At 30.7% G+C, this 17,041-nt stretch overlaps 1 protein-coding gene across 11 annotated transcripts in view; it reads left to right on the top strand.

The window, feature by feature from the left end:
• Positions 1-17,041, top strand: part of LOC118191969 (uncharacterized) — a 205,433-nt gene that overhangs the window by 136,770 nt on the left and 51,622 nt on the right. For 10 of the 11 annotated variants that reach the window (XR_015040438.1, XM_085814032.1, XM_085814029.1 and 7 more), the window contains one exon: positions 7,983-8,231. The exons of the other annotated variant lie outside the window; for it this stretch is intronic. Coding sequence is in view for 9 of the 10 variants with exons in the window: in XM_085814032.1 (XP_085670158.1) it covers positions 7,983-8,231 (249 nt within the window). In the remaining variant the exon portion in view is untranslated. The remainder of the gene's footprint in view (positions 1-7,982; positions 8,232-17,041) is intronic. 11 annotated transcript variants of the gene reach the window in all.

Raw genomic sequence — 17,041 nt, 5'->3', positions numbered from 1 at the left:
CATTGAGGAATTTCATTAAAATAATGGTAATGTATTGAAATTATATTTAAAAAGTAACATTAAAAACATTTTTATTTTTCCGCTGTCATATTATACTTTCATTTTGGCAACGTTACAATATTTTGAATCTGAAAAATAAACAAGGTATAATACTATAAAGCACAATTTACGAAACAGCTCTTAGCAAAAGCAAAATTAGCTATGTAATTAATTAAAAATGTCTTCTTTTTAATTTTTTCATAGTAAGAGTTGTTTCCATGTAATTGTCTCGTAGTATTTAGAATTCTTAGAATATGTATCAGTTTTTCTCTATAAAATTAATTTTACACTTTTTCCCTCCCTTTTTTTTTTTTTTTTTTTCTCAAACTATTTTTGGCCTTTTGCTGTTACAAAATTGGTAGGGATAGGTTTTTTTTTTTTTTTTTTAAAGATTTTAGACATTGCAGCTTGGAAAGTTAAAAAAGATTTGAAGGCAAGATTTATAGAGCCACGATTCTAGAAGGTTTGAGAAATATGTGACAAAATGACAAATGTCTCCATGATATCAACACGTAATCGATGTATTTTACAGAAAGTTTGTAATGAATTTCTTACTTTTTGGAGAACGTCTGGAAGAACAATGAAAACATAATATTTGAATGTTTTACTTCTGATACCAGAATCTTAACATGTTTATCTTCCCTTTATTTTCTCTACTTTTCACTAGACACAAACATGGAAAATATCAAAAATGCTTGTAATCTTATCACATGGGTAGGCATTATAGAAAGGGATTTTTTTATTAATAAAGAAATTGAAAACTTACAATTTAAAAGATTAATCTAATATGTCTTAATGCACCATACTCATAGCTGGCACTAGGCATTTTCCCACTTAATGCAATCCCTGTGGATCCTAAATTCTGTTGCCTAGTGCCTTTCTAAATGCATCCAGTGCCAGCTCTAAATTCTAAAAGTTTTGAAATTTATAGATTTTGTTCGGTGTGTCATTCAATTCTAAAAATTCTGCCACATCAGCTCTGTAACTGCCCTTTACCATATACATTTCATATTTCTTCTGAATATTCTTATTACTAAACAAATAAAATTAGTCGCTTTTTCTGTACATTCTAAATGCATTTAATGTTTTTTAGAATAACAGAAATCCTTAAATAAATCAAAAAATTCTAAAATGAAAGGGAAACGTGTTAAAGAAAGAAACTAAATACATAAAGAAAATTATTCTTCAAACATATGTTCAGTTATTGTTATATAAATTGCCCAATTATTTTTGATTTCAGCTTTTATTATAATTTCTTTTTCCTCATATGATAGTTACTGAGCCAACCCTCTGAGCGATCAGGGTTTTCGCTAAGAAAGCACAAATTTCCCAAAACTACTATGAGAACAAATTATGTTTTTGATTTTAATGTAAAAATTCTCCTGGTATTATATACCTAGATTTGTATACTTTTGATATATTGCCTCAATTTCTTTGACATATTTTAATATGCACGTATATATACATTCTTACAGATATCACAAAAAATATTCTAGGCCGTATATATACGGCCGTGCCGCTTAGAGGGTTAAATTTAAACTAAATTGTATATATTTAAACTAAATATCTTTGACCACTAGTCCACATTTTTAGTTTGAATTTGACTGTTCTTGTTTAAATATGTCACCGTGAGCTGTAATTGATTTTGATAGCATCAGAACATGCCTTTATGTTTTAAGTTCTTTTTAAATAAGAGGCTTATTTAAACCTTTGTCTGATATTGCAGTTACTTTCAAACATAGCGATAATATGCTTCATGTCTGTCAAGGGGTTCGGACTATTTAACTTTTACTAGATCAAATAAACCCTCATAGGTACATTGCGGAGAGGTTGACAAGTTACAAGATAAAGCACGCAGAAACTAGCAAGAGCATTGGTTTTTGCAATATTGAAACAAATCTGTAATTGTTAGAAAAGATGCTTAAAGAGAAGGAAATCGATATAAAGTAGCCAAAATGTCTGGGAAGGCTTCAAATTAAAATGAAGTATAAATATTTTGTTGAGTGTTGTTGTTACAAAACATAAATGTTTTGTAGCTTTTAATGTGTACTTATCCTAATATCGTTTAAGAATCAATGTCATAAATTACATGTATTTTAAACTGTGAAATTTTATTACATTTTGATTTTGATAGGGCTTTTTTAACAAATATTGTTAAAAAATAAAATTTAATAGTGGCCATATAAGTCCGTAATTTGGTATTAACCTACCAAATTTAATTACTGATAACTAACTGTTTACGCTTAAAAATTTTCTCTACATGTTAAAGTGAGTTATTGTCTTTCATTAATACTTACTGTGGTCAGGCCCACCAGCGGCCAAGCGGTAAAGCCGTTGAACACTGGTAGTTCGGTACGAGGTTCGAATCCCACGAACGGCCTGGCTGCATGGGCATTTCCGTGGTTTTCCCCATGTGTAACGTGTATATGAGCAAGTTTCCCTTCGAAATTCCTCCACGAAGGCATCCCTCCCTTTAGGCAGATAACCCTCATGTGCTTTGCCATAAATAATCCAATACAATCTAATCCACTGTGGTCACAAGATAAAATACAAAAATGTAAAAATTCAAGTAATACATATTCTTTACATCTAGTGAGATTTAAAATAATACAAAACAACTTATCACCTCTGGTGCTTTAATGGCTTATAGGAACCTTAACCCATTAGCCGCTGATGTTGCGTTGGCGCAACGGTCAAAATAAATGCGTATATAAATATAACTACCTAAGATATTTTATACCACCAGATGATTTTGTGTAGGGAATATTATGAAGATTATTTCTGTAAAACAATATTTGCCTTCAACAATCATTTTGTTTATAATAATTAATCTTGTACTTTAAGCAAAATTTTCGACTGGGTATTTTTGCTGAAAATATTTAACGAAAGAATCGCCGTGAGTGATCTATTTTTAGTCAAGGTGATTGTTTATCAGAACATTACATCAGTCAGATGTTTATATTTGTGTTGGGAAGCAAGGGAAAACAGGTGTTGCGTAGACGCAACGTTAGCAGGAAACGGGTAGTCAATCTCCTTTTTCACTCATTCCATTCGATGTTCTGGTTCATGTTCTGGTTGTTTAAAAATACCTAGAACGAGGTATCTTACATTAGAAGAAGCTCTTCAAGGATTTTTTGATGAAGAAACAGATGATGATAATGTTAATAATGACCAGAATGAAACTGATATTGTTGTTGTTCCCCCAGAAATTGCAGAGGCTAATGACAAAGAAGAAAGGAATATCAATGTTTTAAATAATGATAATGATATTTTACCAAATGATACTGCTGAGGAAGTTGAAATTCACGTAAGAAATAAGTTTCGGCCATCTAAAAGCACTTACAGTCATACTAAAAAGTTTAAAAAGCAGAAGACTGAAATCTTGAAGTGGATAAAAAAGGAACTGTTAGTTATGTCTCAGAAAGAACATGAAGAAAGAGATAGAAGAGAAATTATAAAAGACAAAACACAAGGTAAAACTAGTGCACAGATATCGATTTTCTTTTTGGTTTAGACATTTGCTCTCTTCTCGTTGAACAGACAAATATATATATACGCTTAAAAAAAAAAAAAAAAAAAAAAAAAAAACCACCAGATTTTATTGCATTTTGAAGCCTATATGAGAAGATTTATTGTAATATTATTGCTTACAGGATATCATTCTTTACCTCAAGAAAAAATGTATTGCTCTTTTGATAAGGACATTTCTGTTCCTGTTGTACGAGAATTGATATCACGTTTGCAGTACAGGAATATGAAGCAGAATTTGCATTTGACAATACTGATAAATTATATGAGGTGAGACCGTATCTAAACTTACCGAATATCACCACTTTTTACTGCTGGAAATATAAAGTCTTTTAGATTTCAGACGTGAGAATACATTATTCTTTTTCCAAACTCCTATTGAGAGTGTAGAATTAGCCAGAAATAGATCAGCAACAGGAAGACCTAGTAAATTCAGCATTCAGAAACCATTGAATGGAGATGGTAGACATTTTATCATAAAGTCCGTTGATAACAAAAGACTTTGTTGTAAAGAGTACCATAGCCAGACTGTTTATAGATGCAAAGTATGTAATGTAGCTTTACATCATGATTGTAATCAAGCTTTTCATGCTTGAATCTTTCAAATGAAATAATCTGTATTTGTAAAAGAAACAAACTGTATATTTTAATATTAAATTAATTACAAGTAAAGTGATTTGTAGATTTATAAAACGTTATACAGCTAAAAAGTAATCCTGCGCTCCACTCAAAAGAAACATCACACGAGTACAATCCTACTCGCTCAACATTCATAGTCTTATTCCGCTGACGTTGCACAAACGCAACACTCGCGTTTTCCACAGGTAACAGCATTTTTTTTATTTTCAATATAAATTTATGTTATAAATGCTTAATTTAATATTTGTTATTATTTTCATGAGAAAAGAAACATTCCTTGTAGTTTTGGCTGTTAATGGGTTAAAGTATATTAACTGGGTTACAACCCCTGGAACTCTACATGAAGCTACGACACTAACTGCATCAAAAAGAGCCTGACTGACTTTCAACACTTGCCAACTGTGCTTACATCAGGCCTTTCAGGTTTGTTCGAATCATCAGGTCTCTCTCTAGTCTAGCAGTAGCGGTGACAACATTCAGTCTTTTATTATGAATCATGCTGATTATGATCTTAGTTCTTATTTTAACTTATGCCGTTTGACAAAATCTACCTGTTATTTACAAAACCAAGTAGACTGACAAAGTATGGAACAAAATGAGGCATAAAAAAATCAACATAAAGCTACTGTTAGTAAAACGTAAATGTCACTTATCTTCTTTCAAATATGACCAACTATTATAAGTGTAAAATATTTAATGCTACTTGATAAATTGCATAAAGTTTATTTTATTCTCAAACTCATTAATAATTATGTTAATTAATTCATGTTTAGTAATAATGCATATTACTTAGAGATCTATTTTATTTTAAATTTATTCAGTTCCCATTTGCTCATAGGTCCTGAATTTTTTTCATTAATGGTTCTTAAAAGTCCTTAAAAGTACTTGATTTCTGTGTGCAGAAATGTGTACAAACCCTGGTTAACAACACCTGATACTGAATTACTCTGGATTTAAAAAAAAAAAAAAAAAAATTGGTTCAGCAAAAATATCAAGAAGATTTTAAAATTTTATACTATGAAACATTTCAAATTCAAAATAACACAATAATCTACCAAAGAGTATTTAAAATAAAATATTCTGTATCAGTATACAATGTTTAGGTATGATTTACAGGTAATAAACATACAACAGGATGCTGCATTTAAAAACCACATGAGGTGTTTTTACTAATGCAACACATATTTTCTCATCTTTTTCCTGGTATTACATCATGAATTCTACTATTTAAACAAGAGCAAATTGGGAGGTTATCTTCTTTTAATAGTGCAAGGCTATCCTTTTAGATATTACCCTTTTCCAATTGTTGGAAATTACTTAAATAATTTCTTGACTGTTTTTGCCAAATAATTTGCTTACATTTTTTAACTCTTTGCCATCTAGAAAGTTTATTAGTTTTTAAAGTCGCAATTAAAGCCTCAGCTGTTATATCAATGAGAATTTCTAAGTGTATTGCATGTGTGGCAAAACAAAAAAGTACTGCTGCATAAATTTTGTTTCAAATACTTTTACATTGATTTTTGTACTTTATTTAAAATGGACTATAAAAGTCTATACTGCTATTGGTAAAAAAAAGTATTGATTGTGACTCTTCCTTAGGCAAATATGTTATTAACTGCTCTTCTATTTTAGGTTTCACTTTAAAGCATTCAAATCATTAATGTACAGTTTTCCTAGTGTTATTTCTTCCATTTATTGAACAATACTCTTTCTTGCCTTACAAGATTAAGTTAGGTTTGTGCCCCAACGTGCAAATATTTTATGTGAAAATTCTCCATTATAATATTATTTAGTCTGTGATCTCAAGGAAATGAAATGTGATGTTTCTGGTCATATGAAAAATCAGAATGAGCAAGTCGAGTGCCAACATTAATGAAATCATCATCATCAAGAAAAATATTACAAGTTACATTACTTCCCTTGTAAATATGTACACACTTTTTTTTTCAGACATACCAAAGCCAAAAGTTTCCAAATTATTAAACCATTACTTGAAGCATCTGAAAATTGCACCGTTTAGTAATAAGAAAATGGAAAAAACAGGCTATCTATTAGTTCATGGCTATCAATATTTGTCAGATGATTAACAGTGGCTATTGCACTCAATGAGAATAGAAGTAATAAAAATAATACTGCATGTTAAGTGATATGCAGTTTTATTTTTATCAACTGCTTTGAGAATTTCTCCATTTCTGCTTTGAGAATCCACTGCTTGGATTACTAAAGAAATGGAGGATGATGTTTTCAGACATATATGTGGTAATGCACCTTAGTATATTTTATATGAACAATACTCTGAACCTGAAAGGACTAGAGTATACACTGATGGCTCTAAAATACAAGACAACACTGGGGTTGATGTGTACAGTAAACTTTTTTCCAATGTATTCCTATGGGACACTTCATGTCAAATTTTGATGCAGAGATCTTTGCAATCTCGCTGGCTCTGATACATGATTCACTTAAAAAGCATATTTTTGGGAAGTTAATGGATGCTCTTAAATCTGACCAGGTAGCAAAATCAGCATGCAAATCCTGGGATAACATTCAAGACACATGGAAAAAGTTTTGTCAAAAACCCTGTACAGAGGCTTTGGCAAACAGGTCACGATTGCATGGCACATCATCTTATTAAAATCGACATCTTTCCATCTAGTATATGCCAACATTGCAATTCGGACATCATGAATGCAGAGCATCTCCGTATATGCCCAGAATTCAATAGAGTCTCAGAAATGTGGTGAAATAAGTATATTGGAATTACAAAGCGTTCATGAACTCCTTGTAAAGACTACATATCTCTTATGTTCCTTTCCTTGTTGTTTAAATTTTTAACTTTTTACTTTTGTTCACATGTTCATTTGTTCTGATTCTTATTTTATAAATTAGTGTTCTTTTTTTATTATTTATCATTGCTCTTGTGTGATATTTGAGCTGTTTTATATGTTTGGATTGATCTTTCCTATAAAGCCATATGTAACAACATTACTTCCCTTAACATTTTCTTTTTTATTTAAAGCATTAAGTTCTCTCTATGGCAGTGATTCTCAACCAGTGGTACACAAGCACAAAAATTAAATATCCCAACATCCTGTTTATGTTTTATTATTGCAAGAGTAACAAGAGTGTTCTTAATTAGATCTTTGCAAAAACTGCAGCTATGCATCAAATAAGGAATAAAATAATTATCGTTCTATTTCTTGAAAATCTGTTGAGTTTTGGGTGTACCTTTATAAAAAATGATTTTCCTCTGGAAAAAATTGTGCATTATTTGAACTTTAAAAAAAAAAAATATGTGGTGTAAATATACATTTTAAGCTAAGCTTTGACTTTTTTATTATTTTAGAGTTATGATAGTTATTTTTCTATTTAATTAATTTTTTCTATGTTCATATGAGTATCAGAGTTTATAAGTACTCTTGTCTTATTAATGTATTGTGTGAAAATATGGTCATAATAGGAAAAAAAAAAGCCTGCCTGAATTATGCTGCTTAAATTTTTTGAACTTGCATAGTTATGTTAATGCATAGATAGGTTTGTTCAATATTAAATAATGAGAGAAGAATCACATATACATTATTATGATTTACTTAAAAACAAGTGGAAAGTGAAAATCTTGAGTCTGTTTATTATTCATCTGAGACTTTCTAATCTGGTATTATATTTTTGAAAAATGTTAATGCTTTTAAATGATATTTAATTTTTAATTATAATGTGTAAAATGTAAAAAGGAGTTTCACTATTAAAAGTCTTTGACTGATTACTAACTTTTTCAGTTAGAAGATTGTGACAAATTAAAGACTGAAAACAAAACCTTGAAAGATCACGTTGAAAATTTGAATTCAGTTCAGTTTCAGTTAGAAGACTGTAACAGATTACAGGCAGAAAACAAAAGGCTGAAAGATGATGTTAAGAAGATGAATTCAATTCAGTTTCAGTTAGAAGATTACAATAAAATAAAGGATGAACATAAAAACCTGAAGAATGAAATTGAAAAGATGAAGCCTCAAAATTCCTCAGTGCATGTTTGTATGCCTTTATATTTCATATTATGAATATTATGGTATTTAAATTATTTGTGCATTCCTAGGCAAACTTTGTGTAGTTTTATATAATAATCACTTTCATAACATCCACAGTTTTACTATACAATCTGTAAATAGTATTTCTTGCTTTTTGGGAATACTGTAGTGGTAAAATAAGAATGTAATGATAATTCATGTTGATAGATATTAAAAAATCATCTCTCTGCCATAATGGTACTGAATAAATTTTATAAAATAGTAGTTCTCAAACTGTTATAAGGTACAAAGTCCGTAATCCGGACATCCATTATCCGGAATGATCTATAATCCAGACCTCAAAGCCACAAAAAAAATTTTTTGTATGCTTTACGCATGTGCATGAACATTGGTAGGATGTGTCTCCAGATACATTAAAAAATGCTTGGCATAATTTGTGGCCAGCTACCATATTTCATGGTGAGGACGATGAAGATGATAGCTGCGAATTTGAAGGTTTTTGGACATCACAAACTAAAGGTGAAATTTTCCATTTATTGGATTTTGTAAAGAAATGTGGAGAAGCGATAATAAATGGAGATGATATAACAGAAATTTTTCATTGTGATGACAATGCCCCAATCATCAATCAATTAATGGGCAGCAAAATCTGTAGTATGGTTCTAGATCCAAAAAATACCGCTTCCAATAGTGAAGAAAGTGACAGAGAGGTTATTGAAAATGAAAAAATTTGATTGACAAGTTAATCGGTATTCTCGACACAACAATTACAGGACTTGAACAGTGGAACTTTGTAACTGAAACGAAATTATGTCTGTTTATAGAATTAAAGAGAAAGTATTAGCACAAGAAACGAAACAACTTACATTGAAAGACATGTTTAATGAAGTAAACAAATATTAAGCTTTTTTTGTAAATTTGGATACCCTTTAGATCATAACTGCTATTTATTTCATAAATTACAGTTTCATATTTTTAATTGTATAATTTCTGCATGCCATCTTACCAGATTTAAATTGATGATCTACAATCTGGAAAATACCCTAATCCAGAATTGGCGAAGTCCCACCGAGTCCGGAGTTACGGACTTTGTACTGTATATTCTTCTGTGGATGCACAAGTGAGTTTGAGTGATACATGAGTAGCTTCAAATTTTAAGAAATCTATAGATGGTAAAAAATTTTTAAAAAGACTAAAAAATAACTTTTCTTCTGATTACTTGATGAACTAATTTATCAGTGTTGCAAACTATTGTTTCCCTTTTAACACCTCATAATTTTTTTTTGTTTTCATTTAGCACTAAAATCTTGTCAATTGCAATTAATTAATACATATATATGTATACCAAGTGACAGGAAATCTCGTGACATACTAAAGCTGTTAGGTCTGATGAACATTGAGAGGGGAAAAAGGGACAGTTCTATGTCTTCCATTTTATGCTGCTGATTGTAGAAATTCAGTTTGAGTTTTTCATGTCTTAAGGTACTATATTAGATTTATATACAGCATTGCTCTAACATACTGTTACTTTTTTTTTTCTTCTGACACCAGATGTTACATTATTTTCTTCCTTCACGTTCTTTCCTTCACACTCTGTGCCTCGCCTAGCGAGGCACAGAGTCGAGAGGGTGAGTAAGAGTGAGTTTCTCATCGAGGACGAGTCAGAGTGCGAGATAGTTAATTTTGAGTTGGTGTCTCGTCTAGCAAGTCAATTCCTGCAGAGTCGATCGAGTTGACAGCCGGCAGCGAGTGCCGAGTGGGTCGTCGAGTGCACCAAAAGAATCTCGTAGTTTATCACGGTTAGTGCATCATCGAGAGAGCGTGTTGAGCTCTGTGAATGACTGAACTGAAGAGTCTGGAGCTGTGCTCTGTGTGTCGTCGAGTGCATCGCGAGTTGTAGCATGGAGAGTCTCGAGAGTATGTGAAGTTCCGAGAATGAACAAACAGAGTCTGGAGCTGTACTCTAGTGCTTTGCCGTGAAGCTGTCTCCACCTGGAGGCTGTGTCGCTGATCGTGTCAGCGTGTTTATAGTAGTTCATCGACAACTGTAAAAACATGTTTTGGAGCTGTCCTGACAATACTGGCCAATAAAGTGTTTTCAATACTTCATCAAGTAGTATTATCATTATTAACTCCAAATCCTCATGAACCACATGCGAGCGATTTTGTAAAATTTGGTGTGAAATTTATGAAATAATTCAAGAATATATTTTGGTGCACCTTTTTCTCTTCCTGCCAGGAATAATGTATTTAGCAAACTTTTCAGATTATAACTTTTCAAATTTCCCTTTCATTCTGCGTATGTGAAAAAAACATCTTGTTAACAAATTATTTAAAAAAATTCTATTTATTCATTCAAACTGTGTACTTTAAACATGTTTATTCATATCAATGTTTTTGTTCCCCCTAATTTAATTTTATTTGAATTGATTTCTTTTGAAAGAATACGTTATGACTCAGTATTCATCATGATGACTTTCAAAACTGCATACTCAATTGAATGAGAAAAATGCTGTAAAGCACAATTAATGCATCTTTCAATGAGCCATTTAGAAAAGATACATAGATGAGAAAGATGTACAGTCAACATTTTACTTTATAATAAAAAGCATACCCACAATTTTCCAAACGTTTTCTCAGTTTAAACACTATGCCATTGCTTTACATTGTTTTATCATCATACTTTAAGTTTGTTCAATTAAAATTAAATCTGAATAAGTTAATTTTTAAAATCATAAGAACTAATAGCATAACATAAAAGTAAAATTTTTGCAAAAAAAAAAAAAAAAAAAAAAAAAAAAAAAAAAAAAAAAAAAAGTTCTTTTTTCTTTCTTAATGCCTTAGTCCTTCAAGGAAACCTCAATTCCTTAATTAATTTTTTTTGAGAGATTCTGCAAATATAACTAGAATAATCCATCATTTTTTATTTGCTAGATACCATAAGCACTTTTGAAATAGGTTAGTTTTCATGACATTCTTATGATTAGAAGGTATTGCCTTCCATTTCATCAGCATTTGCTCAGAGTAAAATAATGAAGAAAATCTTTATCTGATATCTATATAATTCTTATGATATGACTATCTGTGATATAATTTAAATTTATTCAACCAATAAGTTGGAAAACAGTCATTGTTCTTATCACCTGTGATGTTATTCCTTGTATCTTATATAAGCCAATTTGTTGGGATATTTAATGCACTTCACTGAGTGAAAAACTTTAGCAAATATGATATGAATATCCAAATATTTTCTCCTTAAACATGCAATTTCTTTGAAGTAAATTACACAAAGGCTGTTGTTCTTCCTTTCATTTTTCTTATTTTGGAATTTTTTTTTTTTTTTTTTTAATGTTGACACTAGAATAGTCATTTTTTTCAACAGTTATATTTCCATTAATTTTGTATTCTTATCAAATTCCATTGAAACTTTAGTTGTATCTTTCAGGGAAACCACTTTTCATTTTCTAGACGTTGTAGTTGCAAATTAAACTCAAAGTAAAAACCCACAGGTCAAATAGTTAAGCATGTTTACCAAATAACAGAAGAATGAAGTATCTCCTAAACCTGTATTGTCTTTAGAAGCCAGTATTTATTCTATCCTACTTAGTGATCCAGTCTTAAAGCTAGGTGCAAATATTCTAAATCATATAATTTTTTCAATCTTTCAGACCAATAATTGACTCATTAAAGAATATATTTTTTAAATCGTCTGTAACAGTTTCAAGAAAAATTAACTAAGTAGAAATATTCTTTGCAAAAGGATTAATTTAAAAATTTATATTTTATATATTTTTACTGAAAGATGGGACATGATCAAAACTGTCAAAGCTTTGTTTCTTTTGTTAAATATTTAATTCAAAACTATTAGATATATAGATATTGTTCATAGGATTTCCTCTTTTGTTGAAAAAAAGCAAAGAATCAATCCAGATATAACCAAGTTTCAATTAAGCCAAAAGGAATACTCTCCTCATAAACAAATATTAACTTTGTTCGACTTTGAATTAATATTAATTTTGTATACTGTGTTTTTATATTCACTTTGACTTGTTTTCAAATTCCTAATTCTGACCTTCTTTTCATCAAAAACTTTGTCTTAATGAAGTTCAGTTAATTAAAGTTTTAGTTGTAGTGTTAGAATATAGCAATTAAATTATCAGACTGTACGGGAAAAAAAAATGTTACAGAGTTAGACTGATGCAACTTTATGTCTTCTTACATCTTATTTAACATTTTGTGTTTAAATAAGATGTAATTAAAGAGAAGGCTTGCATAGGTATGTTTTTGGCATAGCTGTAAGAGTAGAATGTCACATTCCTTTTATCTCTCCTGTTAGAAAACCTTTCGTTTCCTAAAAGATGCTTTAGTCTTCAAGAAGTGAAAATAATCACTGAGGAAACAAATCTGGAAAACATTTGGACTAATTGAGTACACATAATTGGGACTGAGAAGCTTTGTAATGTGGTTATTGACCAATGAAAAGATGCATTACTGCTCAATACAATGCTTTTAAAATAACATTTTCCAACTAAATATCATCAGATTAAAAATCATATGCTTATTTCTTAACCATTTAAAAGTCCACTACTCAGCCAATCTTTTAAAACTGCAGAATTATTTTGACACCTCAGTTTTTAGAGACATTAAGTTAATTGGAAAAGCCGGAGAGAGGAAAAATGAGCAATCGCCTTTGCCAGGAATCGAACGACTGACCTCTGGAATGCCGGCCAAGCGTGCAGAACCACTATACCACGAAAGCATGCTAGGAAGGTGAGAGAAATACCTTCTGAGCTTGAAGGTGAACTATTTGTCACGTAAACTAAACACCTGTTTAATTTTGCCAGAGTTAGTATTTGTCCCATCTTTAGCTTAGATTCCAAGAGTTCTAAATGTGTGCAATAATTGCAAATGTAACTGAATATTCATTTGCACTATTTGGAGTTTAAAAGCTAATGCACTAACACAACTTATATTCTGCTTTTTGTGGAGAGTATAGTGATATTTTAAATATTTGCAAATAAAGTAGTAAATTAGAGAATAATAACCTGGGCTTCTAATGTAAGAAAACCCACCAGTGGCCGAGTAGTTACAGACTGCTAAATCTGTGTAGTTTGTCCCAGAATCCAACCCAGGCGAAAGGGTTTGCTTGCATGGTTGTTTTTCATGATTTTCTTCATGTACAATGCGTATATAAGCGAACTTTCTTTAGAAAAGTCCTCCTTGTATGCATTCCTATCCTTAGGCAGATCATTTGATCATTTGCTTTGCCATATTTAAATAATCAACCAACCTAATTTATGTGCTATTTCTTAAGTAGCAAAACCCGACATTATCCAATTGAGAGGTTTGTTAGAGATACAGCACCAGTGATTAAAATGCCAATACTCACTTTCTGAGATTAGATTGCCATTTGTTAGTTAAATTCACTTAGTGTGTACATTTTGTGTAGAATTAACATAAAATTAGCAATATGTGCACAGAATATGTAATTTTTTTAAGAGCAACATTTTGAAATTACTTAATTTGAATAAATTCTAATACAACAATAAATCTAGCAGAAAGAATAGTAATGTGAAAATAAATGTAACAGTAATAATTTTTTATTATTACTAGTGGTTATAATTCAGGTCTCAACAAATACATTCTAAATAGAATTTTAAGCCTGTAATGAAAACATGCTATGCAAATGTATTTTAGGATAAAAAATGAATTTAATTTTTATTTTTTTAAATTATCTTCTTAAATTTATTTAATAAAGATCATACCCTCATATTCTGAATAGTGGCCAAATAATTTCTACATAACATTTTAACTTATTATTTCAAAATAACATTTGAACATTTGTGTCACAGTTTGACTTTTAAAAAAGTGATTGTTTTAAATTTGATATTAAATAAAAAAAATATACTGTTCTTTGGGGGAAGGGGGGAAGATGTCTTTCATGATAATGTTATTGGTCCTTTCAAATGTAAACAACAGTTTATTAAAAAAAATGTAGTAGACATTTAATGCTGCAAAATATCTTTGGAAATAAAGCATCTTCAGAATCCTTTTTATTTGTTGCATTTGCTACATGCAAAAAAGCTTCTCTAGTTCTATTCCACTAGAATATATAAAGGAAATGACAGACTTGAATCCTTGAATTAAAGATTGAACTGACAAGGGGATTAAAATGTGTGAAGAAATTTCTCTAAAGCGATGTAGAACTCAACTTCTATCACATAAAGGAGTTCTCTGGTGGGCTATAGAATTACAAAATCTCAGAAAGAAAGTTAGTAGTGAATGTAAGAGGTTTGAAAGGGGCACAGCAGATGATGATCTTCATACCCAATACAAGCTTTCATACAAATGGGATCTAGCAATTTGTTAAAGATAATTTTTATAAGGAAAAGGAATGTCTTGGAGATGTCATCTTACTATCAGCCCTTGGTCCCATTTTGAAATCGATTACAAAGTATCAAAGATTCCTGGAAATCTCCATTACAATTCTGCAGAATAAAGAAAGACAGTACAATAACAGCAACTATTGAAGAAACAGTTAATCTTCTTCTTTCCACTTACTTCCCCAAAGATGATTTGGAAATTCACCAAAGAATAAGACTTAATTTAAAAAGACCTTTCTATGTGACCAATGATTTGCCATTTACAGTTTCTAAAGTCGGCTATGCAATAAATAGTCTAAACCCAGGTAACATACCTGGAATAAATAACTTAGCAAAAGGAATAATCCGAGAGTAACTCAACTTTTAATGACGGAGTTATTTAACAAATTAAGGCAAATACCTTTTCCAGATTGTGCAAAGAAGCAAGGACTCGCATGCGTCCGATGCATATTATCCCGTCTGTTTATTGATAGCATGGAGCAAAATCTTTGATTGACTAATAACTTCTCATCCAAGTTTCTCTCTGTATTCAAATGATAAACGGGTTTCAACTCATTATGGCTTTATACCAGGAAAACGTACAGCACATGCAATCAAAAACTTTATTTCTGTTGTCGATTTAATAAAAGAAAGAAGTGCCATACTTGTGCAGTATCTCTGGACATTAAAAATGCTTTTAATAGTATTTCAAACTGCAGAATTTAAAATGGCCTCATAATCTATATGAAGTGATTGATAGCATGTTAAAAAACCATCAGATTATTTATAATATGAATGAAATCAAGACTTCTAAAAATTAAGAAAAGAGTTGTGTTCAAGGCTTTAAGTCTGTCCCTATTTTCTGGAATATAATAGTGAATACAGCATTGAAGATTAAATTATGAGGTGCTGTATTTTCCCAAACACATGCCAATGATTTAAATTTCAGGCACTTCTGAAGCACGAATTGAGCAAAAAGCAAAATGGGGTTTCAGCAATCTCCTGGAATGGTCAGGAAAATAAAAGTTAAGTTTTCTCCCAGAAAAATCAAGTCTTCTATACATACCTTACAGAGATACACGAGAAAATCCACCAAAGTCCCATTTGGTGGAAAGAATGTAAAAGTTGTTTCTGAAATGAAATATCTTGCACGTGAAGCTGTCCATATATTGGATATCTAAAAGGCAAAATTGGAAGAATTGTTAATAGATAGATTAGTATGAAGAGTCTTTCAAAGAATGTTTTGAAAGAATTGTACAAAAGGGGATTATTACAAATAGCAACTTATGCTTGCCATACTTGGTGGGCTAACCTAACTGCAAGAATGCAGAGTAAGATTTCTCAAATTCAGAGATTTCAGAGATAACAGAGGGACTTACCTTGATTAAGAAAATGATCGTGGATACAATTATATTGCTAGCTTTCTGAAAAGGGCACAAGACAGCTTCCACTCCTGCTCTCTTAGTTATCATGAATTTACTACTAATAGACCCACAACTTGATTTAGAAACGAAGTATAGTGATGTAATAAATGATAGTGGCACTCATGAATTATATACAGGTCAGTTTACAAGTGAAGACAAGTGATAAACAGATCTCTAAATGGGTTCAACACATAGGTACAATGCAAATGTATCATTGGAAACTCGATTTGCCACCTAATAATGGAATTAAAATTTTCACATGTGATTCTAAATCTCTGGAAGGAGTTGGATCTGCATTTTGTATATACAGAAATGAAAATTTGGGGATAGGATTTAACTTTAAATTAGATCCTAGATGTTCAGTTTATCAAGCCAATAAGTTCTATAACAGAGGGACTTACCTTGATTAAGAAAATGATCGTGGATACAATTATAGCCTGTATTATGATGGTCAAACTGTTTTAAAATCTTTAGAAAAGTTCAATATAGAAAATTCACAAGTACTGGAAATAAAAAAAAAACTTAGCATCTAAAGTGAAAACAGAATTCCATTGGATAAAAGGACATGCTGGAAGTGAGATAACTGAGGAATTTGCTAAGCATGAAATCCAAGTTGGAATTCCCGTGGAGATGAAGAGTTATATTAAATCCTGTCCGAAGTCAGAAGCTCTACAGGAAGGGCAGAGAAGATGGGACTGAAACAGTCTGATAAACTGTTAGCTTATCCCAAAAGTAAAGTTTTCAAGATCAACAAGTAATTTCTTCTTAAACCAAATATTAACAGGACATGGGGCATTTCAGCTGATGCTTTGCACATTATTGTATGAATTAAAGATAAAGGAAAACACTTCTTTAAAAGAGACTTTTCTTGGAAAGCTTCAAAAGCTATCTTCATAATGCTGAAGGATACAACTGCATAACTAAGTATATGCAATATATCTACAAAAGTGAAAATTACATTTATTTTTCATAAGTTTCATGTTTTTTTTACTATTTGTTTTTTTGTTTACTTTTTTTTTTTTTTTTG

The sequence above is a fragment of the Stegodyphus dumicola genome, chromosome 3, assembly GCF_044657685.1.
Source record: "Stegodyphus dumicola isolate Sdum_Otavi_A_Nest chromosome 3, ASM4465768v1".
NCBI lineage: Eukaryota > Metazoa > Arthropoda > Arachnida > Araneae > Eresidae > Stegodyphus > Stegodyphus dumicola.
This window is presented reverse-complemented; position numbering and strand designations above follow the sequence as displayed.